Genomic DNA, 20639 nt, shown 5'->3' with positions numbered 1-20639 from the left:
TCCTCATATTCTCAAGTGCTTCAGTATTTAATTACACACATTCTAGAAAAAGAGTCATCATTTCCCACTGAAGTATGTTCAACATCAGGTTCCACAAACAGCTATCCCACTTTCTTATGCTAAATTAAAAGAGCTTTCAGGAAGACAAATTTCTTCACCTACAAGTACTAACACAGTATAATCAAATCACCTCTTAGCATTTTCCAGGAGTGCCAGAGAGTCTGAGAGATATCTTCAGTCATTGCTATAAATCTTTGTCTGAGTTCTGTCTGTAATTTACTATTATTCTTACAAAACCATGGCAGAGGTGGGATTCATCTCACCTACAGAGCCATGAAGTGTTTGGTGCTATCTGTATGCAATGCAGATAGGGAGGCACCTCAAAAACAAAGATCATCCCAATGAGTTTAACAATCTAGTTTTGAGATGATGAGTTACATTAGATGAATCCCATCCTTCAGGATTACACAAAAACACAGGAAAAACCACTTCTGTCTCCAACAGTGGTTAAATGGCAATGCTCAAGGGGCAGTATTAGAAAAACATTCTGAATTTCCTAGGAGTATTCTCCTGGTCTCCAACTGCTCCCAGTTCATGAGAACTGTGAAGCTGGATGTGGTTTGTGTGTACTTTACTAACCTTTGCAGGATTTCTCTCCTATTTCTTCCATGAGCACCCCTGGATTCAACAAAATTTTTTGCATCCTGAGCATCTTTTGACAAGACATTCTACCATCCACCACCCCTTCCCACCCTGTCACTCAGCAGCTTCAGTATGCCAAGATCTTTTACTGAGACACTGCACCAACACTGTAACTCCATGTACATTGTCCACAGCATTCCCAAATTTACAGAACTCCATGTCATCCCTCTGCCTTCTCTTAGCTTACTCAGTTCTCCCAGTGCAGAAGCCACTTTGCACCTCTAAGCATTCCCACCACCCCTCTCATAAGCTTTTCTGGTTCAATTACACACTTTAAGACACAGGAACCCAAAGTGGGCAGAGCATTCAGGAAAGATGAGAACCACGAGCAGAAATGAATTTTTGAGCTGCCTTTCAAAAAATCAGCATTATCCCTATATAGTGTTTTCCCCTTTCCAGCCCCACTGCTTTCAGATAATGTATTCCCAAGTGTCTGCTCTTATAACCACCTGGGTTAGCTCACTCTGTCCTTCTTCCTACTTGTCTTCCAAGAGGAAATAAAGATACTATTGTCCTTTGTAAAATGCTCAGAGATCTACTGAGAGAACACTCTATTCAAGAGGAAGGTGCTCATTTTTAGAGATCAATATTTTCATGTAGCCTCAGAAAAAAGGTTCCGAGATGGGCAGCAATAATGACCCAGAGGTCTTGAACAGCTGTTCTGTGAGGAATGATGGAGCAGGACCAGGCACTTCAGAATGGAAGAGAGGTGACTTCAGAGAAATAGAAATCTCCAAAGTCATGAATGGCATGGAAAGGGCAGATAGGGTCTGACTGCTCACCTACTCCTCAGCACAAGAACCAGCTGGTCAGTGCCCCAAGAAGCAGGGTAAAACAAGCATACACATGCAGCAAACCTGGGAAATGTCTCCTCAAAGGATGCCATGGACCCAGAAAGGCTCTGGGCAGCTGAGGAGCCATGGTTTTATACCTCCTCTGTCAAAAGCCACCACCTTTTTCATGGGTGCCACTTGACATCCGTTAATTCTAGCTGTGCTTGGGTGGCAAAATAAACAGGGATAATTCCATGGCTGCAGATTTCTATCCTAATCCTTCCTACTTCCAAACATGCAATTTCCACACTAAGTTCCAGTTTATTTGCTTACTCTTTTTACAAAAGCTCTTCAGTCATGTGTTTTTCTGTAATATTGACTACAACTCTTTGGAGAGGGGAGAATGTCTGCCCCTAACTTTGGGGGGGTATGTTATTCATTACAGAGAAACACTATGGATTTAGACCATGGCATGTTGGTTTGCTCCCTCTTCTTCTCCTAGAGATGTCATTTCTATTTGCATTTTTTGTTGTTTTTGACTGCTGCTGAGCGAGTTTCACAGAGCCTTATCTGCATTACTTAAAAGATCTCTTTCTTGAATGGCACAGATTCTCATGAGCTCATCACTGCACAGGCACAGGGAGTTGTTTATCCCTTGTGCACATTAGTTTATATCTGCTGGTATCAAGTCCCTACAGCCAAGTACTGTGAGAACCTTCTGCAACTGCAGCCAGCTTTTGTTTCTGCTACCCTCCTTCTGTGATTTTCAGCATATACTGCAACTTCATTACTCAGCCTCTCTCCCAGGCCATTTATAACTTGGTTTAACAACACAAGCCTTAACACGGATCCCCCCAGGAGTGAAGGGTGATCACTCTTCCCTAGAAAAGCTGACAGTCCTTCCTAGGCTTTAACCAGGTATTCATTACTGAGAAAGCTACACTGCTGCTCCATGGCACTTCACTTCCTTTAAGGAGCATTAACAAAGTCCTTTGTTAATCTCTCTGAAAACACAGACACAGCAGATTATTTGCTTGTTTGTCTCTCATGCCTTCTTGTCCAAGAGCTCCAGACCATCAAACTTTACCAGCTGTATCTGGACTCCAGCATTCCTGCAGTGACCCATGGAGGTCACTGCAATGGGAACACTTACCAAGGCAGCCTTCCAAGCAGACATGACCTTGAGCCTCACTGTCCGTGGCAGGACCATTAACACTGCTCTGCAGTCACTGTGCATTCAGAGAAGTCAGTTTTTACACTGAGAAATCTGTTTTACTAGATTTACCCTAAAGAAAAATAATCACCCAACATTAACTTAAGTACAACCTCTCCACATTCACAGCAGCAACATAAGGCAAGCCCACCACCCAAAAATATCTAGGCTAGTATCAATAGTAACAGTATTCACTGATTTTTAAAAGTAAACCTGGGAGTAGACCTATAGTTCTAAGATACTGTCTTGAAGTCAGTGAATGTAATATTATTCAGTGTAACCCCTCCAGGTTAAGTGACAGGGTTATCTAATACTCCAGGGCCTCTATCTCCTTCACAAACAGCAGCACAGAGTCCCTGAACACGAGCACACCAGAAACTGCTGCAGAGCACCAGAGCACAAGCTGTGCACAGCTTGTCACTGGGGGTGTCAGCTGGGAAGGAGAGGAGTTAACAGTACCAGGAAAGATGTCACCCTTTTCAGCTTTTCTGAAATACCTTTCTTCAACTTTCCGTTTGCACAGTCTTGGAACTGAAAGTGACCAGACAGGAATTCGTGCCCCATGAGACTGGTTTCCAGTTAGACAGATGAGACAGCAAGAGAGTAAAAGCTCACACGATTTTTCCACGTAACGCCAGCCTGTTACACAGAGATACTTTGCCAACTAATTATTGTTCCAGCCCCATGTCTGTGTAGACCCAATCTTGCTCACTTAGAAGGACCCAAATACACTCACAAACATGCTGAAGAAGAAAAATTAACGCCTGAGCTCTGACAGAAAATAAGGTGACCAACCAGTAAAACACTGGAGGTGAACAAGCTCCAAAAGCACATAATTAGCAAGGCTCAGGGCAGAGGTCAGAAAGCCTGCTTGATTAAGTAATGTGTCTCCTGGCTGCTTATAACCGTATATGGAAAGAGATAATTTCATATAGCAAGATAAATTTATTGTCCCTGGAATGTCAATTCAGTATTAAGAGTATCCATTCACTTTACACGAATTAAAGTGATTTTATTTAAGTGTTAAAATAACAAAGGAAGATTTGTGTCCAACACAGCATTCCCTTGGTCATTAACTTCTGCTGACACTGAGGTTACAATTTACAGATTCCCTGAAACCATTTTTGGAAACTTACTTGGAAGTTAAATTTCTCCTGTAGCAGAGTAGCCATCTGCTAGTGGTGTGCAGAATAAATACACTTTTAATTTAATAACAAGTAAAACAAAACAGTTGTTTTCATTTATTACCCATCTATTCCGAGCTCATGCATTTCTCATTGCTTGACATATCCAACTTCTTCAGGTCTTACATGTATCACATTGGAGTCACTTAAACCCTCAGGCATCCAAAATTTTGGGTAAAATTCTCTTTGTCTGAGGTGATAGCCCATTTCTCCAGGGCAGCCTCAGTTCCCAGCCCATATCTGGCCCCAGCTGGAGCACGGCTACAGCTATTCCATGGGTCAGCAGCAAGCACAGTGACACAGAAAAGCTCCAGCTCTGCTGCATTCCCCCCTCTCCTCTGAGGCAGAGCCCCAGGTGCTGCCATTCCCAGCAGCCATACCTTCCACAAGCCCCTTCCTGCAGCCTCCATCTCCCACTGGGAACAGCAGTGGCTGTCGAAATGCAACAAATTTCACCAAAAGGTGCAGCGTGTCCTGGCATTCAACAAGTCGGGCACTGCTACAGATTTTTGTGCCTGTGCCTTCGATAAGCCACCCCAGAGGCACAGAGCAGTGTGCTCAAAGCAATGCACAGTTTAAGGGAGCATAACTTTTCTGGCCTCCATCCTCTACCAAGGAAAACTAAAGGTGTTTTAGCCTGACATCCCAGTAAGATTAGGAAATCATTTCTCCTGTGTCTTTATTAACCCAGGGAGATTTACAAAACAGCAATGAAGCAAAGAGAATTTCCATTAACTTCTCTCTTTGCCCTGTGTATTTAAATAGAAGCAGATTAAAAAGAAAAGCAATACAAACAGGGAAAAAAAAAAACCAAACAGAAAACCAGATAGATGTAAAGATTACCTCACTTTAAGTGGACAGCCGTGTTCACATTTGTGAAGCTGCATATTCATTAAAATGGAGTGATTTTTAACTAGAACTTGTGTTTTACATGTATGACCTCAGGTATTGCCTCCTGCACCCTACCCACACACTATTCTGCGGTCAAAATTACTCATTTCTCCACCAGCAGAGTATTTGCATGCTAATCAAACACTGATTAATTGTTAATGTGGTTAATTACCAACATATTTTTCAATAATATTTTCCAGTATTATCCTCATTTTACTCTGCAAAGAGAATACATCTGTTTCTGGTGCTCAAGCCCTGATTTTCCAAAGTATGTGACATTAGGAAGTGTTTCATGTGGCCAAAGCAAAGCACCTGCTTAGTCACAACTGCCTTGCCAGTCCTAGCTCAGAAATTCCACAAACTAGACCCAGGGACATAAGCAGCAGAGGAAATACAACAGTGAATTCTGCTGGAAGAATCTTGTCCCATAACACACATGAAAACAGGTCTTTATGACAGCACTCAACTAGGTTAATTATGGATGAGAAAATTCCCCTCCTCCTGTAGTTCTACTTTGCTGTCCCATTTCTGACAGAATTGGAGCACAGGATCTAAGCTCTAACTGAACCTTCAGGAGAAAGCCTGGTCTAACAGGGAAGAAAACAATGCAGTCATTTAAGTCAAATCAGTATTGGAAAACATTTACACAACGAAGGCAAAGCAGGCTGTGTCCTGCACCAGGACACACCAAGTTCAGAGTTACTTCAAGGCAGGTTTTCTGTGTAATTCAAGGGCAGAGAAGCTCTCTATGGAGAACGGTCCTTACTAAAACCAGAAAACTACCAGCCAACACTCACCCCGCCCATGAAAAAAAAAAAGGGAAAACAAATTCCACCAGGCAGCATCATATTTATACCTCCAGGGCTGGCAGCAACGAGTGTCAGACCGCAGGGCTCCACCACAGAGCTTTCTGAACTGCCTGAGCCACATTATTCATCACCTGCTCCACAGGTTGCAGCTGAAGGAAATTAAATAGATGCTTTACCAGAAAATCTCTGCAGTGTTTGGCAGTCACACATCAGTCAGCTGTAATCTGAGGAGCTTTGCCCACAGCTACCTTTAACATTACACCTCTGAGTAAATTACAACTACAAAATAATATGATGCGACAGTGGTTGCAAAGGTCTAGGTAATGAAACTGGCTGCGTGCCAGCAAGGAACTTCGACTTTCCTCCTTCATTTTCAGGCAAATATAAATCAGTTGCAACTGATACACAGTATTACCCTTTCCAGATATATAAATACTGGGAAAAAACCCAAACAACCCACCACTGTCTCATGCTTCAGTTTTTCAGAATCCAGCAGACATTAAGCACATAATTTTACATAACAAAGTCTAACAGTACTGACAATCTCCTTAAAGTTCTCACTAAAATAACCTCCCCCTACACAACCTGAGAGAGCAGACCTGCCAAGCTTGAGAGATTGACAAGAAAAAAACAAGAGAGAAGGTGACTTAAAGAAATGGTTATTCAATTTTCGGAAGAGTTATTTCCTGAAGTAGGCATCACGTCATGTGAGCTAAAGCCATGAGACCACCACCAAGAAAAAAGTGCCCTGCCTTGCAGGGAGCACTTGAACAGCAAGTGGGGGACCACCTGCCTCTGGAATCCTTCCCCAGCCCACATTTCTGCAAAGATGGGAGCATAGAGCAGCACACCTCCCAGGGTTTCCCTCTTCAGCAGGAAAAAGAGAGTTAATATAATTAGTCCCAGGCTTAAAAATATTTACATTACTTGAGACCAACGCAGTCTGATGACCTGCAGAGAGAATTACTCCGGCAGGAACACCTTCTTCATAAATCATTCCACTCGTTATTCAAACTCAGTTTCACAAGTTTATGCCCAACTTAATCTCGAATTCATCTGCCCGTGAACCAAGGAGTCTGGTAGCCAAAGCCGTTCCCTTTCTCGCTCATGAAGAAATACATCGGGGGAAAAAACTGAATCCTGCTTTCACGACCACGTATTCATTCACAGCTGCAGTGGAGATAATGGAAGGTCCAGCTACCCAGGGTACTGGGGCAAGTGCTCACAGAAAAAGAACAGCCTGAAGACTCCTCACCGGAGTTAACCTCCGGCTCTCAACAGCCAACACCTCCGGGCCGGGGACACGCTGTGCTCAGAACCTGCTACTCCGAAGCCCCTGGGGACAACTCTCTGGGGACAGCGCACAGCCCCGACCCGGGATACCACGGAGCCCCGGAGCTTCAATGCGTGCGGGGCGAGCATCGCCTCCCGCGTATGCCCGGCACTGCCGGCCCCCACCGCCCTCAGCACACCCCGCCCGACCCTCCAGGACGGAGCCAGCGCCCACAGCGGGACCCCCGCGCCGGCTCCTCATCCACAGACACAGCCCGGGCCCCCGCCGCCGGGCCGCGCGGGACCGACCCACTGCCCCAGACAGGGCGAGCCCCGGCCCCGGGCCCCGCCGCCCTCCTGCCCGCACGTACCCGCCGGGGCAGCGCCCCGTCCCGTCCCATGGCCAGCGCCGCTCCCGCCGCCGGGCGCGCTCCGCCGCCCGCCCCGGCCGCCCCTTCCGCACGGCCGGGCCCGCCCAGCGCCGCGGGCCGGGGGGGCGGGAGGAGGAGGCGGGTCCCGCCTCAGAGAGCCCCCGGGCCGCCTCACGGCCCGTCCGCGCCTCAGCCCCGCCTGCGGCTCTCCAGTCATCGCGGACGGCGGGTTTTGTTTTTCCCTCAGGAACGCCACCGACGCCCTTATAGAATCACGGAATCGGCAAGGTTGGAAGAGACCTCCAAGATCACCGAGTCCGACCATGCACTGCCACTGTAACCCCTAAACCACATCAGCCAGCGCCACATCCAGACGCTTCTTGTACACCTCCACAGACCACGACTCCATCACCTACCTGGCAACCTATTCCAGTGCCTGGCCGCTCAAACAGTGAAATTCTTCTTCTAGCAGCTAATCTGAATCTCCCTTGTCTTGCCTTAGGGCCATTTCCTCCTGTCGTCTCTCTGCAGGTACGGCAGAGAGCGGCCCCACCTCACTACAGCCTCCTGTCAGCGACTAGTGCAGAGCAATGAGTTCCCCCCTGAGCCTTCAAAAAGCTAAACAAACCCAGGTCCCTCAGGTGTTCCTCATGGGACATGTTTTCTAGACCCTTCCCGAGCCTTGTTGCCTTTCTCTGGATATACCACAGCCCCTCAATATCCTTTTAGAGGTGAAGGGCCCAGAACTGAATGCAGTGCAGCCTCACCAATGCTGAGTACAGGGGAGGAATGACTTCCCTGGTCCTACTGGCTACAGTGCTCTTGATACAGGCCAGGATGCCACCGGCCTTCTTGGCCACACTGCTGGCTCATATCGAGCTGCTGTCCACCAGCCCCCAATTGTCCCTCCCTGCTGAGAAGCTCTCAAGCCACCCCTGCCCCAGACTGGAGCTGCAGGAGGTTGCTGTGATGATCCCAAGTGCAGGATGTGGCACTTGACCTTACTGAACCTCACACTGCTGTCCTCAGCCCTTTAATCGAGTCTGTCCAGGTCTCTCTGCAGAGCCTTCCTGCCCTTGAGCAACACTCTCAACCAGCCTCGTGTCATGTGCAAATTTACTGAGGGTTGCTTCATCTCTTCCTCCAGACAGCTTCCAGCCCTCATTGGCTGGAGGCCAACAGTAGTGCCCTCCAGCAAAGCAGCATCCTCAGGCAAAAGGTACCAATAAAGAGGGAAAGAGCCCTGTTGGTGCAGCTGGAACAGGGAGGCAGCTGCAGTGCCTCAGCCAGGAACAGGCCCTGCGTTGGCAGCTGTGTTGCTGCACTGCAGATCATGTTGCAATCATCAGACACGATCAAGGGCAGGAGATGCCCAAAGACACCTGGGCACAGCTGCAGGTAAGCCATGTGATATTCAGGCCAACCTCGTGAGGCCTTTTCCTAAGGGAGCTTTAGTCTTGTCTGGTTGCAGCAGCCCCTCCCTTCAGTCACACACACACCAACCTGCCACCTCACATGCTCTCACAGCTTACAGCAGCAGCTCAAAATCTCAGCTGGATCACCTCAGATTTGTCTTTTGCACTCCAGTGTATCTCCTTCTCCTTCACAAACTGTCTCCCAGCACTTCTCCTTATACTTCCCTTCTCAGGCATGCTGTCACTCCCCAAAAGTCAGACAGATGCCTCCCTTTTGGTGTTCCTCTTCATTTTAGTAATATGGAAATCATGCTAGAAACCTGTTAGTATACTCTAAAAACACTAGGAAGCATTTGACAGAAAAGTCTTCAAAAGCTCTTCTCGTTCCATTCTCAGAGATGAGGGAAGCAACTCTTGTCATCCACAGCACCTTCAGATGCCTTTTATTCTTCATTTCTCTGCAGAGAAAAACTGCTTTCATAGTACTAAACCACCATAATCAGCTCAGGAAGAAACCATTATTTACTGCTCAGTGCAGGCAGGCAAGACCCAAAAGGGCAACCCAAGCAATCTACTGACCTGAGCTTGCTTGTTGGGACTTTTCCCTCCTTAGCCTCACAGTTCCCTGGCCATTCATGCAGGACAGGATGTGCACTCAGTCCTCTGCTGCAGGACTGGACATTCAGACATGAGACACATGCACAGGCAACTGGGGCAAGAGACTATGACTGCAAAACCCAATCCAAGGCCAAACATGGGTCATTCATGCACTGGAAGAGAACTGTGCTTCAGTCACATGGGTTTTCAAACAGTCTTGAAGGACTGAACAAAATTACAATAACATAGTTAAGCATTAACTTGCTGCCACTTACCCTGTAAACAGCAGCATGGCTGATTCCCTTTGTGCTCTGCAAAGGTCAGAGCAGCTTTGCTCAGTGAACACTGAGTTTAATTACGGATATTGAGATGCATCATGAGTTGTGTACAAGTACTAAAATACTATGACATAAAAAAAGCCAAACTTTATAGACTCTTATTGTGCACCAGTTCACTTGGGATAAGTGGCACATAGAGTATAAGAAATGAGCCTGAGCTAACAAACTCAGGAAATACAATTACAGTATCAGCTTACCTTGCCTGTCTGGGGAGGAATTTAGGTGGGCAGGCATCTCAGGAAGCCCCTCGAGATGGTGTACCCTGGGTAAGGTGGTGTCTTCCAGAGATTCATGGACCTTTTCCTCTCTCACCCCCTTCCTTTCAGGAAGTCTGAGAGAAGGCAGAGAGATTGTTGTTCTCCCCCAGAGAGTTGAAAAGCTTTCCCAGGAGAGTGCTGGACCAGTGAGTTCTTGCACTACTCCAGGTAGGTCTAAGCAAAGTTAGTGAAAGAACCAAGGTCACCCGAAGTGTGCTTTTCCCTTGGAGACTTGTGGGGTTTGGAAACCAGAGGAATTTTCCCCTTCACTTCAGCTGGGCTTGGACGAGCCCCAAAGTACACAAAGTAATGCAACACTGTGAAATTATGAAATGTAGGAGACAACACTCATATTTTCTTAGTATCAAAAGAGAAGCCATTATGTAATGCTTGCTACCATGGGGGAACAGGAATGTCTACTTGGTTCCATGATTACAGAGGGAGCAGTAGCAAGTTAATGCTTAACTATGTCCCTGCAATTTGGTTCAATCCCAAGACTTTAAAACTTCCAAACCAGTCTTGAAATGGAAAGTCTGGAGCGGTTTTACTACATGACAATACAAGGCCACCCTACAATCCAATCCACTGCCCTTCCAAAGCAGGAAATCAGTGCTCTCCCAAGAGTCAGTCCATGAAGAAAAGGGGAGATACCCGATTTCTCAGCCTGCCTCATGCACCCTTGCCCTGGTGATGTCCCTGTCTCTTCCTGTCCCTGTGTGCTACAAAGTTACAGAAGCCAGGGCTTTGGCTATGCTAAAACCACGCCTGCCTGAGGCTGAACTGGTCCGACTCGGTGTTTTATCAACTCAAACTCCAGGTGGAAGCGTGCACAGGCACTGCTCGTGCTGCTCCACTACCACTTTGTGGTCTGTGAGCTACGCGTGAGGAACAAGTACAGCTTGTGCTGCTCCCCACTGGGCTGGCCGAGGAGGTGCGGGCAGCGCTCGGCGGTGCTGTCGTGCCGGGGGAGCCGGACAGCCCCCCTTGAGCAGCCTTCCCTGTGCAGCCCTCCTTGAGCAGCCTTCCCTGTGCAGCCTTCCCTGTGCAGCCCTCCTTGAGCAGCCTTCGCTGTGCAGCCCGGGTGCCCCGCAGGGGCTCCTGCCCCGCTGTACAACCCCACTCCAGGAGTGTGACAATTCTTCCTGGCCAGTTACAGACCGTGGAGCTCATCACTGTGCCAGTGTTACTGCCCCGAGCGAAGGTCCCACTGGCCAGCTACAGAATCACCGAGTCAGTCACTAAGGTTACACCTCCAGGGATGGGGACTTCACCGCCTGCCTGGGCAGCCCGTTTTCCAGTGTCTCATCACCGTTTACATGAAGGAATTCCTCCTCATGTCCAACCTAAACCTCTCCTGGTGCAGCTTAAGGCCATGTCCCCCTGTCCTGTCCCTTGTTCCCTGGGAGCAGAGCCCGACATCCCCCTGGCTGCACCCTTCTGTCATAGGGAGCTGTGGAGAGCAGGAAGGACCCCCCGAGCCTCCTTTTCTCCAGGCTGAGCCCCCCCAGCTCCTCCTCTCAGACTGGTGATCCTTTCCCAGCTCCGCTCCCTGCTCTGAGAACACTGGCAGGGACAGTGACTCCACTGCCTCCCCGGACAGCCCATTCCAATCCCTGGCCACCCTTTCTGTGAAGAACGGGCAAGGCTGGAAGGGATCATCGGGTATCACCGGGTCCGACCTCCCTGCTCGGTGGGGCGGGAGGGGACCACCGGAGGCCATCGTGCAGGATCCCGCAGCGGGCAGCGGCCATGAAGGGACGGGCCCAGCTCCCCCCGCCCCGGCCCGTTGTGTCCCCGTGACCCCCCGGGCTGTGTCCCACACACGGCGCAGGCGCGGCCGTGACGCACAGGAGCGCGGGAGGTGACGCGAGGCGCGCGCGGAGGTGACGCGGAAGGCGCGCGCGGCGCCCGCTCAGTGCAGCGGTTGGCGATGAAGGTGGCGGTGGCCGGGTGCTGCCACGGCGCCCTGGACAAGATGTACGAGACGCTGGAGCTGCTGCAGCGGCGCCACAACGTGCGGCTCGACCTGCTGCTCTGCTGCGGCGACTTCCAGGCCGTGCGCAACGAGGCGGACCTGCGGTGCATGGCCGTGCCCGCCAAGTACCGGCACATGCAGACCTTCTACCGGTGAGCGCCGCCGGCCCGGCCCCGGCCCCCGACCCCGCGCGACCCGCGCGGGCTTGGCCGGGTCCAGCAGCTGCCGTGTCTCCGCAGGTATTACTCGGGCGAGAAGAAAGCCCCGGTGCTCACCGTGTTCATCGGCGGCAACCACGAGGCTTCCAACCACCTGCAGGAGCTGCCCTACGGCGGGTGGGTCGCGCCCAACATCTACTACTTGGGTAAGGTCCCTCCGGTCCCGGTCCCCGGCGGTTTCCCCACAGCCCCTGCCCTGCCCGGCCCCTCCGTGACCGCCCTCCCGTGTCCCGCAGGTTACGCGGGCGTGGTGCGGTTCCGCGGCGTGAGGATCGGCGGCATCTCGGGCATCTTCAAGTCTCACGACTACAGGAAAGGTACCGGGGCAGCGGGGAGGGGAGAGCCGGGGCCACGGCGTGGTGTGAGGGTCTGGCTGTGCTCAGCCCCGAAACGACTCTTAGCCTGGAAACCACCCTCGGTTCAATACCCGGATTTTTCTGGAGTTGGTAGATGAGTCTGTAGCTGCCCGGTGACCACAGCAGGGAGCAAGGCACCTTTGGAGTGTTGTTTGGAGTGTTGTTGGAACAGTGTTGATTTTTCCATGGCAGTGTCCTTTCACTGTTTGATTTTCCTTGAGTGAAACAGGCAGTTTATAACTGTGACATTATATAAGTGTATTGTCCTGCCCTGAGGTTTACGGCCAGTATATCTGGTTCCTCCTGGTTATGTAGGTGGGTATTCAAGAGTTTTTCCTGGGAATGTTGTCACAGATGATACCCCATGTCAGTGAGTAGAAGATAGTTTTTTCTTTCTGATCTCAGCACTTAAAAGAGTGGAACTTGTGGTTACTGTACTGTGCTGTCTTTACTAACAAACAGCTTCAGAGAAACTTTGCAGGTGGCTCTCAAGCTATAAAGTACTGAACCAGTTTTCTAAAACACTTGATTCTGTCTAATACTTGCCAACACTAATTCAATTTGCTGTTATCAAGGGGGTGCTTTATATGCCTGAATATTGCATGAGGGAGATGAGATGAGTCTCTTTAGACAATAACTGAAAGAGCAATTTTTCTGTTAATTCTGTAGGGTATGTAGGAACTATGGTAGGCATTCATGTGTTTTGTCCCAAGGCAAAGTTGGTCACTCATCCCTTATGTCAGGGTACAGGTTGGTGCTTCCGGAGCCTGTGGTGCCTGTGGACAGTGACTGGGATGTTTAGGCTGCTGCTGAACCTGTTAAACCGTAGTTTCATGGTGGGTGGCAGCACTCATGAAAAATCAGTCTTGTATTTAGGGTTACTCTAGGTGCCTGTGTGACCCCAAAAAGCTGCTGTTTAGGAAGGAGCTAGTGATTCAGGCAACTGTTCTTGTTTCCAACATTTCAGGCCACTTTGAGTGCCCACCATACAACCAGCAGACCATCAGAAGTGCTTACCATGTGAGGAATATTGAAGTCTTCAAACTCAAACAGGTCAGTGAAAAGCTTCTTTTTTTAAACAAGGGTAATTTTCATTAATTTGCAAGTAGAAAGTTAAAGCTGCTCTGATCATGTATGCTGAATATTGAACATGCTTTAACAGGTTGATCAGACATCTGAGGGGTGTGTCCTTTGAGGAGGACTATTATGCTTAGCCATTATCCCTTTTAAATAAAGCCTTAAAAATTTCATAGGGAAGAACATGCCTTTGATTGTAGGCAGAGGACTTGCCCTCTATCTGTGATTTCCTCTGAGTGCCTGACTTATGGTGATGATATGAACTCTCTTATAAGGCACTATAAAGCACAGCTGGCTGCCTCAAGTAATTTCTAAACTCCTTTGTCAATATGTTGTATTTATGCCATGTGCTTTTTGGCCTGACAGCTGAAGCGTCCCATCGATATTTTTATGTCACATGACTGGCCAAGGAGTATCTATCACTATGGAAACAAGAAACAGCTCCTCAAAATGAAATCCTTCTTCCGGCAAGAAGTGGAGAGCAACACTTTGGGAAGCCCTGCTGCTTCAGAGCTGCTGCAGCACCTGAAACCCACCTACTGGTTCTCAGCACATCTCCACGTTAAATTTGCAGCTTTCATGCAACACGAGGTAAAGGGGGACAGAAAATGGATGTGTGTGTCCCAGACACACTTTAGAATTCTCATGCAGGTAATAATGTCCAGAAAAGCAATTCAGTGGTTTTTGTTCTTAAAACTCAGTTAAAACCATGAAGGATTAAGTGGTGTTAGGACTACTGTTTTATGTAAATTAAAGGGGTGTAAATGACTGCTAATCTCCTTTAAGAACAGCATGGAATAGCTATTGTTCTTGAAACTTGTTAACATGACTGTATAGAAAAGCACTCTCTTACTCTGTTGGGGAAGCAGATAACTTCACAATAGGTGAGAAAAAGGAGGCAACTTCAAAAACCTGGTAAGGGAGTGATTGAAGAGAGAGGTTACCTGAGGGTAGGAGCATCCTTGTAGTACAGCTTTGCAGGCCTGGTAGCCCAGGTCCAGCCTGTAGTTGAAACAGTTATTACTGAAGTGGTGCCAGTGCTGTTCCTATTTGCAAGTTATTTATCTGTAAAAATGTAACTCCAGACCTCCTAGGATCAACAAGTGTGTTTCCAATTAAGTTACAGTTTTTCTTTTTGCTCCAAGGCTGAATGTACGCAGCTGAAATTAGTGCTGAAATGTAGCTCTTGCTTTATCTTGCTATTATCTGCATCCTGCTTCCTGCTAGACTCCCAGTGAAGTCTGTCATTCTCTTTGTCCCAGCTAATTTTCTATTTCAGGAAGTATTTTTCTGTAGAAATTATACCTTTCAACTTGTCTATACAGCTTGTTTAGAATGGTCAAATTTTACATAAGTGCTAATGATTGTGTTAACCCCATTTGCTTCCTAGACAAACTCCAAAGAAGAGTTACCAAAAGCAACCAAGTTTCTGGCTCTGGATAAATGCTTGCCACACAGAGACTTCCTGCAGGTGATAAACATTTGTAGAAGTTTTTCACTTTTTATTTCATTAGTTTGAACTGCTAGTGCTGTTCTTAGGTGTAAGATGAAGAATAGTGCTAATAAGTGGAGGAATTTTAAAGAAACTAGGAATGCTGGGTGTATGGAATGGTCTTTGTAGGATTTTGTCCTGAACTAAGCACATGTATTGTGCAGGTGCAGTGTTTCCTTAATCCTGCCATTTCCATCCAGCGTAGAACAAGTACCTGACTCCAGTGGATGAGTCTAAAATAGTTTGCTGTGAGAGTGTGCTGCTGACAGTGTGTTTTTCAAATGCACTCAAGTGTTTTACTAGTCTTAGAGTAGCTTTTTTTTGTCTGTCCTTTGGATGTGTGGTGGGATCCATTTGCCCTAGTAAATACCTTTGAAGGTGGAAGAGAGTATGAGGATAGGCTCTATCTGCAAAGGGACATGAATGCTAGTCCAGACTTAAAATCCTGTAACAAAACTGATCTGGATTAGTACAGCCTCCAGCAGCATGGAGGGTTTAACCACTTTGTGGAGTATTTAAAGTTAGAGTCTGACTAGGGCTTTGGCTAACCCACATGGTTTGATTTGGGTTAATAGCACTGAAGACAAAGTGATAATAAAAAAGCTTAAAAATATTTCCTCTTAATTCATAGCTTTGTTAAGAGTGCTGTTCATACAGCAGAATGACTGTTCTTGTCAGTTCTTGGTTTGTATCCACTTAGAAGTGTCTTGGTTTGAAAGAGAGATGTATGCCAAAGAAGGCAGGAATCTCCCTTGGAATAGAAAATATGGCTCCAAATTATTACAGCTTTTAAATTATGGGGCTTTCAGGCAAAGATACGAGAGAAGGAATAACAGTTTTTTACTAGAATATATATATATATATATATATATATATATTTATATATATACATTCTCGGCCTTCTCTCGGCTGCAGGCACTGTCCCTTCGGTGCAATTCCAGTCACAGCCAGCAGGGGCGCTGGTGGCTCCCGGCAGGGCAGGGGCGATGATTCCCCCGCGCCTGCAGGGGGCGCTGTGGCGCGGGCTCGGTGCCGCTCTGCCCGTGGTGATGGCGCAGAGAGGGAAAAGGGGCTCCTGAAAGCAGCTGGGAGATGCTCCCTCCGGAGAGGAGGAGGAGGTCAGGGCCCTGGGTTTTCCTCTGAGGCACCCGGGTAGATGGTGAGGGTCCTTCCCAGTGAGATCAGGTGTTAGCAAATCCCATGGCTGCTCTGATGAGCAGAGGCTCACCCACAGTAAGGAGAGCCAGTGAAGGACAGAACTCCACAGTGGCAGCGAATTCTCCCTGCAGCAGCAGCCCAGCACCCCAATTCTCATTTCTCAACACAACTCTCATCCCAACTCTCACCTCTGATCTCTGAGAGTGAGTGAGGGCCAACCCTAGCCCCTCACCCCCAGCAAAAAATCTGGCAGTATCTCTGCCTTTCCCAAGGAAAAACCCCCCAGCTAAGAGATGAAGCAAACTGTATCCTCTCCCTTGTCCTGGCCACATCTTTTTTCTCTTAAGTGTCTGTTGTTCTGGTCTCTTAGGCAACAAATGGGAGAAAAATTCCCTAAGAGAAACTAAATTTAAAAAAGGAAAAAATCCTACCCTACAACAGAAGGCAGCATCAATTTAGCAGCAAGCAAATTTTATTTCTAAGTTGCATCCCTATCCAGTTGCTGGCAGTAAGGGAGGGAGTGTGTTCTGCTTTTTAATTGCTGTAAGCTGAAATTTAGAAATGCCTTTTTTACTGTTACTGATTGTCCTTTGTTAGCCCTTCATGGGGGACTGGACTTGTTTGGTTTAGACCACTAGCTCAGTGTACTTTAAACTTCATTCAAACTGTGTACAGTGAAAGTAACATGTAAACTTTAATCATATTCTGGTGTCAAGAGAAATAACTCATTTCATCTATTTTCTGTGTGTTTGTAAGTAGATAATAGACGTGGAGCATGATCCCAATGCAGGCGACTCGCTGGAGTACGATGCTGAGTGGATTGCAATCCTCAAGGCCACCAACAGTCTTGTTAATGTGACCCAGAACTCCTGGAATATGCCTGAAAATAATGGCCTCCATGCCAAGTAAGTTGTTTGCCAAATAGAAATGTTTGTTTGTTTTTCTGGACTGGAAGTAAAGATGTATTGGAGTTGTGTTTCTGTTCTGTAGACTGTAATGCCTGTAGGACTTGCTAAATGCCTTGGAAAGAAAAGGGGATGTTGACAGAAAATGTAGTCTAAAGCATACAGCTTCTTTACTGTCCTACCTGGGCAGTTACTTTAGTTTTGCAAACTTAGATACCAGCATTTGAGGGACAGAAACTGAACCATGAGGCCTGAAAACCAGGCTGGGTTATGGGCATGGGTTGACATAATACACTAATCCTTGGTGGGGAGAAGGGTGTCTCAGTACTGACCAAAAGAAAATGAAAATGTTCTTGAAAAAGCACTTGAGGAATAAAGTGTCTGTTGTAAGATGAATTTGTAATCCATCTGTGAAGGTTGCACTCTCTGGTGGGAACAGGCAGTACCTTTTGACTTGCTGCACTTATTTAAACTTTATGCACTTGTTTAGGTGGGATTACAGTGTGACAGAAGAAGCCATTAAAGAGGTGTTAGAAGAGCTGAACCATGACCTCAAAATTCCTTGCAACTTCACATTGACAGCTGCTTGTTACGATCCCAGCAAGCCCCAAAAAACCATGGAGCCAGTTCATACCATCAATCCACAGACCACTGAGTTCTGTGCCCAGTTTGGCCTCACTGACATCAATGACAGGATCCAGCAGGCTAAAGAAGAGAGCTCAGGACGAGGTGAATGTGAGGAAGAGGAGGAAGAGGAGATGGACAGTACTGGGTCAGCAGAGGAACCCAGTGAATACAATACAGATAATTCTGGCCTCTCATCCTTTAACCCAGATGAAATAATGCTGGATGAAGAAGGTGGTGATGAAGACTTGAGTACATGTTCTGTAGATCCCTCCCCTGACCACCCTCCTGAGTTCTCCACGAGCTTCTCCGACATTCGGGTCATGCCCGACTCCATGGCGGTGTCGTCTGACGATGCCACGGACTCCAACAACGAGGAGCTGGACAAGTCTGGGGGGAGCAGGCAGGGGGAGGAAAGGAGCCCCCCTGAGAGGTCCTTAAAGCGCATCGGTGGTGATGAGAACGGGAACAGCAGCATTAAAAAAATCAAGAGAAGGAACCAAGCTATCTATGCTGCAGAGGATGAAGATAAAACTGATTAACAGTTCACAGGGTGTGTAACTAAGTTCTCTCCCAGCCTTTCTGTGGGAAGGTGGTGAGAATTGTACTGGACTACATGTGCTTTTAATGTTACATGATCTTAGTCATGTTACTTTCCTAAGCTCAGAGGCTGGGTGTACTTCTCACAGGGAAGGTGATTTACACAGAATAGACATCAAAGAAAGAAGCTGAGACTTTTCCAACCAAGTACTTTGTCAAAGGATGTAAAGTTCATATATCCTTGATTTTGTTTCAGTTCTTGGTGTATGGTGTACACTCCATATTTTCAGCTGAACAAGACTCACCATGCTTGTTTAACAAGAACTCTTAAACTTTACCCTGAGTCCAAGTGAGAGGATGTCTGACTTCCAAGACTGAATAGTTTTATATTATTGCTTTTATCTTGTTTTATACTGAACTATTAATACAAAGTAGCATACGCAATAACCCTGTGAATGAAATTTGAAAATAGAATTCCCATGATAACAAAATAGCAACAGAGGAATGAAGATTTTTGTTTCTGGTGATAGTCATGCCACAGAAAAACTTTGTGGTCATAAACAAAACAATATGTATTGTCCCGGATTGGCTTTTAATTGCAGTTCTGATAGCAAATCAAGTCTCTTGATTTGGAGGATGACAGTTTTATGGGGACCATGAAAGGGTGCATCTCTGTTCTTAAAAACTCTTTTGTTCTGTTTCTTAAAACTTGAGAACAATGTCTTAAAATGGAAGTACTTAGGAAGGACAGCTTCCAAAATGTGGACACCACCACTGTCTCTGACTAATTGGGGTTGTGGTTTGTGTTCATACAGGGTGGTGGCTGTGTAAGTTGTCTGGGACACTAACAGCTCCCATTATCATTAGAGTCACTTTTCACTTGTCATTTCAGTAGCTGTAACTTGCTGAACTTTTAAAACTGGTTTTGGGATCTTCCAAAGCACTTTTGTAATCTTAGCTGAGGGAAGCAAGAGCTGCCAGAATAGTGACCCTCTTGGAAATTTTCTTTTAATTTTTTTTTTTGCCCTGAATTATTAGTAAATGGCACCCTCCTTTGGCCTAAGAGGCAATGGGGATAAACCTGAGTGAATTCATGAAAATGACAGTGTTTTCAAGCATATGTCATTATAGACATTAGCCTTCCTGACAGATGGAATTCTTAGATGGAAATCTTCATGGCTGTGCTGCCCAAGAGCAGAGGTAGCTCCTATGATTTTCCCTCTCCAAGACAGAGGCACTGAGAAGGAGAAATCATCCTGACAGGAACAGAGAACTGGACAGGGAGCAGTGAGTGAAATACATCAGTGAGTGTGAGTTGTGTATTAGGGTCGGGAATTAATCTGTCCTTAAATCACTTCCATTTTGTCTGGAGTTCATCTTGCTTCCTCTCCTGTCAAGCAGTTCACTACAAAAACCAAACGTTAAGTATTCAAGGGCTAGAAAAGGGCATAATTAATGCTCTCAACAGTTCAATTAACAGCTCATCTGTCAGAACAGATGAGGAGAAACTGGGAGTGACCCGGGTGTGACACTCAGGGTATGTAAAATGGCTGTGAACTGTCAGGTAAATTATTGAAGCAGATGAGTCTCTTTAAGGGTCCTGGGTCTGCAGTGGTAAAATCTTAATCATACCTCATGATCTGAACACTATAATGGAAATAAAGTATTTTAAATATAAATTCTGTTATGGACTTGAAAAGCCTCCCAGGGAACCTAAGCATGGCATTGAGCTCTCAGGGTGTCTGCACAGAAATAGAAAATGTATCTAGCATGTAATAGATTTTTCGGTCTGATTCCTTTTGTTTTTAAAATAAACATCTCTCCTATGTTGTACCATGCCTCCCTCCTTCTGATGAATGTGTTTCTAGAAGGCAGGAGTCTCCAACTCAATATATAATACTGATTTTTGAACCTTTAAAGATTTTTTTGTAAAGTATTTCAGTGTCCATTGAGGAGCTGGTAAATACAGTGAACATAAATGTTTTTTGAGTGTGAATCATGTCTGACCTCTAGAGTTGCTGTGCCCTTCCTTGCAGTTGTTCACACCCTCTGCAGTTTGCAGTGTCCTGCCCTACCTTGCTTCCATCCATTATGGATTTTCCCTGTCGGCAGGATTCTCTGCTGCAAGGAGGATTCAGTAGAAGTGCTGAGCTTTTCTAGTAAAGGCCAGATACATCAAAAAGGAAAACTAGGGAATGCTGATAAATTTAAATTGGCTTTTAAGACCCAGAGTCTCCAGTCCTCTTAAAAAAGATTTAGTCTCTCTGAAAACTTTTGAAATGTTGATGAGAGACCTCTGGAAAACCTTTCTCTGTACATCCCTTGTATTTTTTCAGGGTGTGTACTTAGTCTAAAACTATTTTTGCTGTTACTAGTGCTTGAGAAAAGTGTTCACCTGTTCCATCCCAGGCTAGCACACAGGTATTTTCACAGCATGTCATCAGTCTGCTCAGAGAAAAACAGCAAAGACGT

At 46.7% G+C, this 20639-nt stretch overlaps 1 protein-coding gene across 1 annotated transcript; it reads left to right on the top strand.

Annotated features, from left to right (window-relative positions):
* The first annotated feature begins 11746 nt into the window (after window positions 1-11746).
* DBR1 (debranching RNA lariats 1) lies at window positions 11747-20000 on the top strand. The gene is made up of 8 exons (XM_066556905.1): window positions 11747-11949; window positions 12037-12161; window positions 12252-12332; window positions 13339-13424; window positions 13815-14039; window positions 14839-14919; window positions 16858-17003; window positions 17494-20000. Exons 1-8 carry the CDS (start codon window positions 11753-11755, stop codon window positions 18167-18169), a joined length of 1617 nt encoding a protein of 538 aa, XP_066413002.1. The 5' UTR covers window positions 11747-11752; the 3' UTR covers window positions 18170-20000.
* Window positions 20001-20639: the final 639 nt, after the last annotated feature.

This window comes from Molothrus aeneus, chromosome 10 (assembly GCF_037042795.1).
Source record: "Molothrus aeneus isolate 106 chromosome 10, BPBGC_Maene_1.0, whole genome shotgun sequence".
NCBI lineage: Eukaryota > Metazoa > Chordata > Aves > Passeriformes > Icteridae > Molothrus > Molothrus aeneus.
This window is presented reverse-complemented; position numbering and strand designations above follow the sequence as displayed.

Bases quoted from the DNA above. Each gene is read 5' to 3' on its own strand.
- DBR1 (XM_066556905.1), top strand. From the start codon at position 11,753: ATGAAGGTGGCGGTGGCCGGGTGCTGCCACGGCGCCCTGGACAAGATG. The intron at 14,040-14,838 runs GTAAAGGGGGAC...TTTGCTTCCTAG, and splicing joins CAGCTTTCATGCAACACGAG to ACAAACTCCAAAGAAGAGTT. The intron at 17,004-17,493 runs GTAAGTTGTTTG...GCACTTGTTTAG, and splicing joins AATAATGGCCTCCATGCCAA to GTGGGATTACAGTGTGACAG.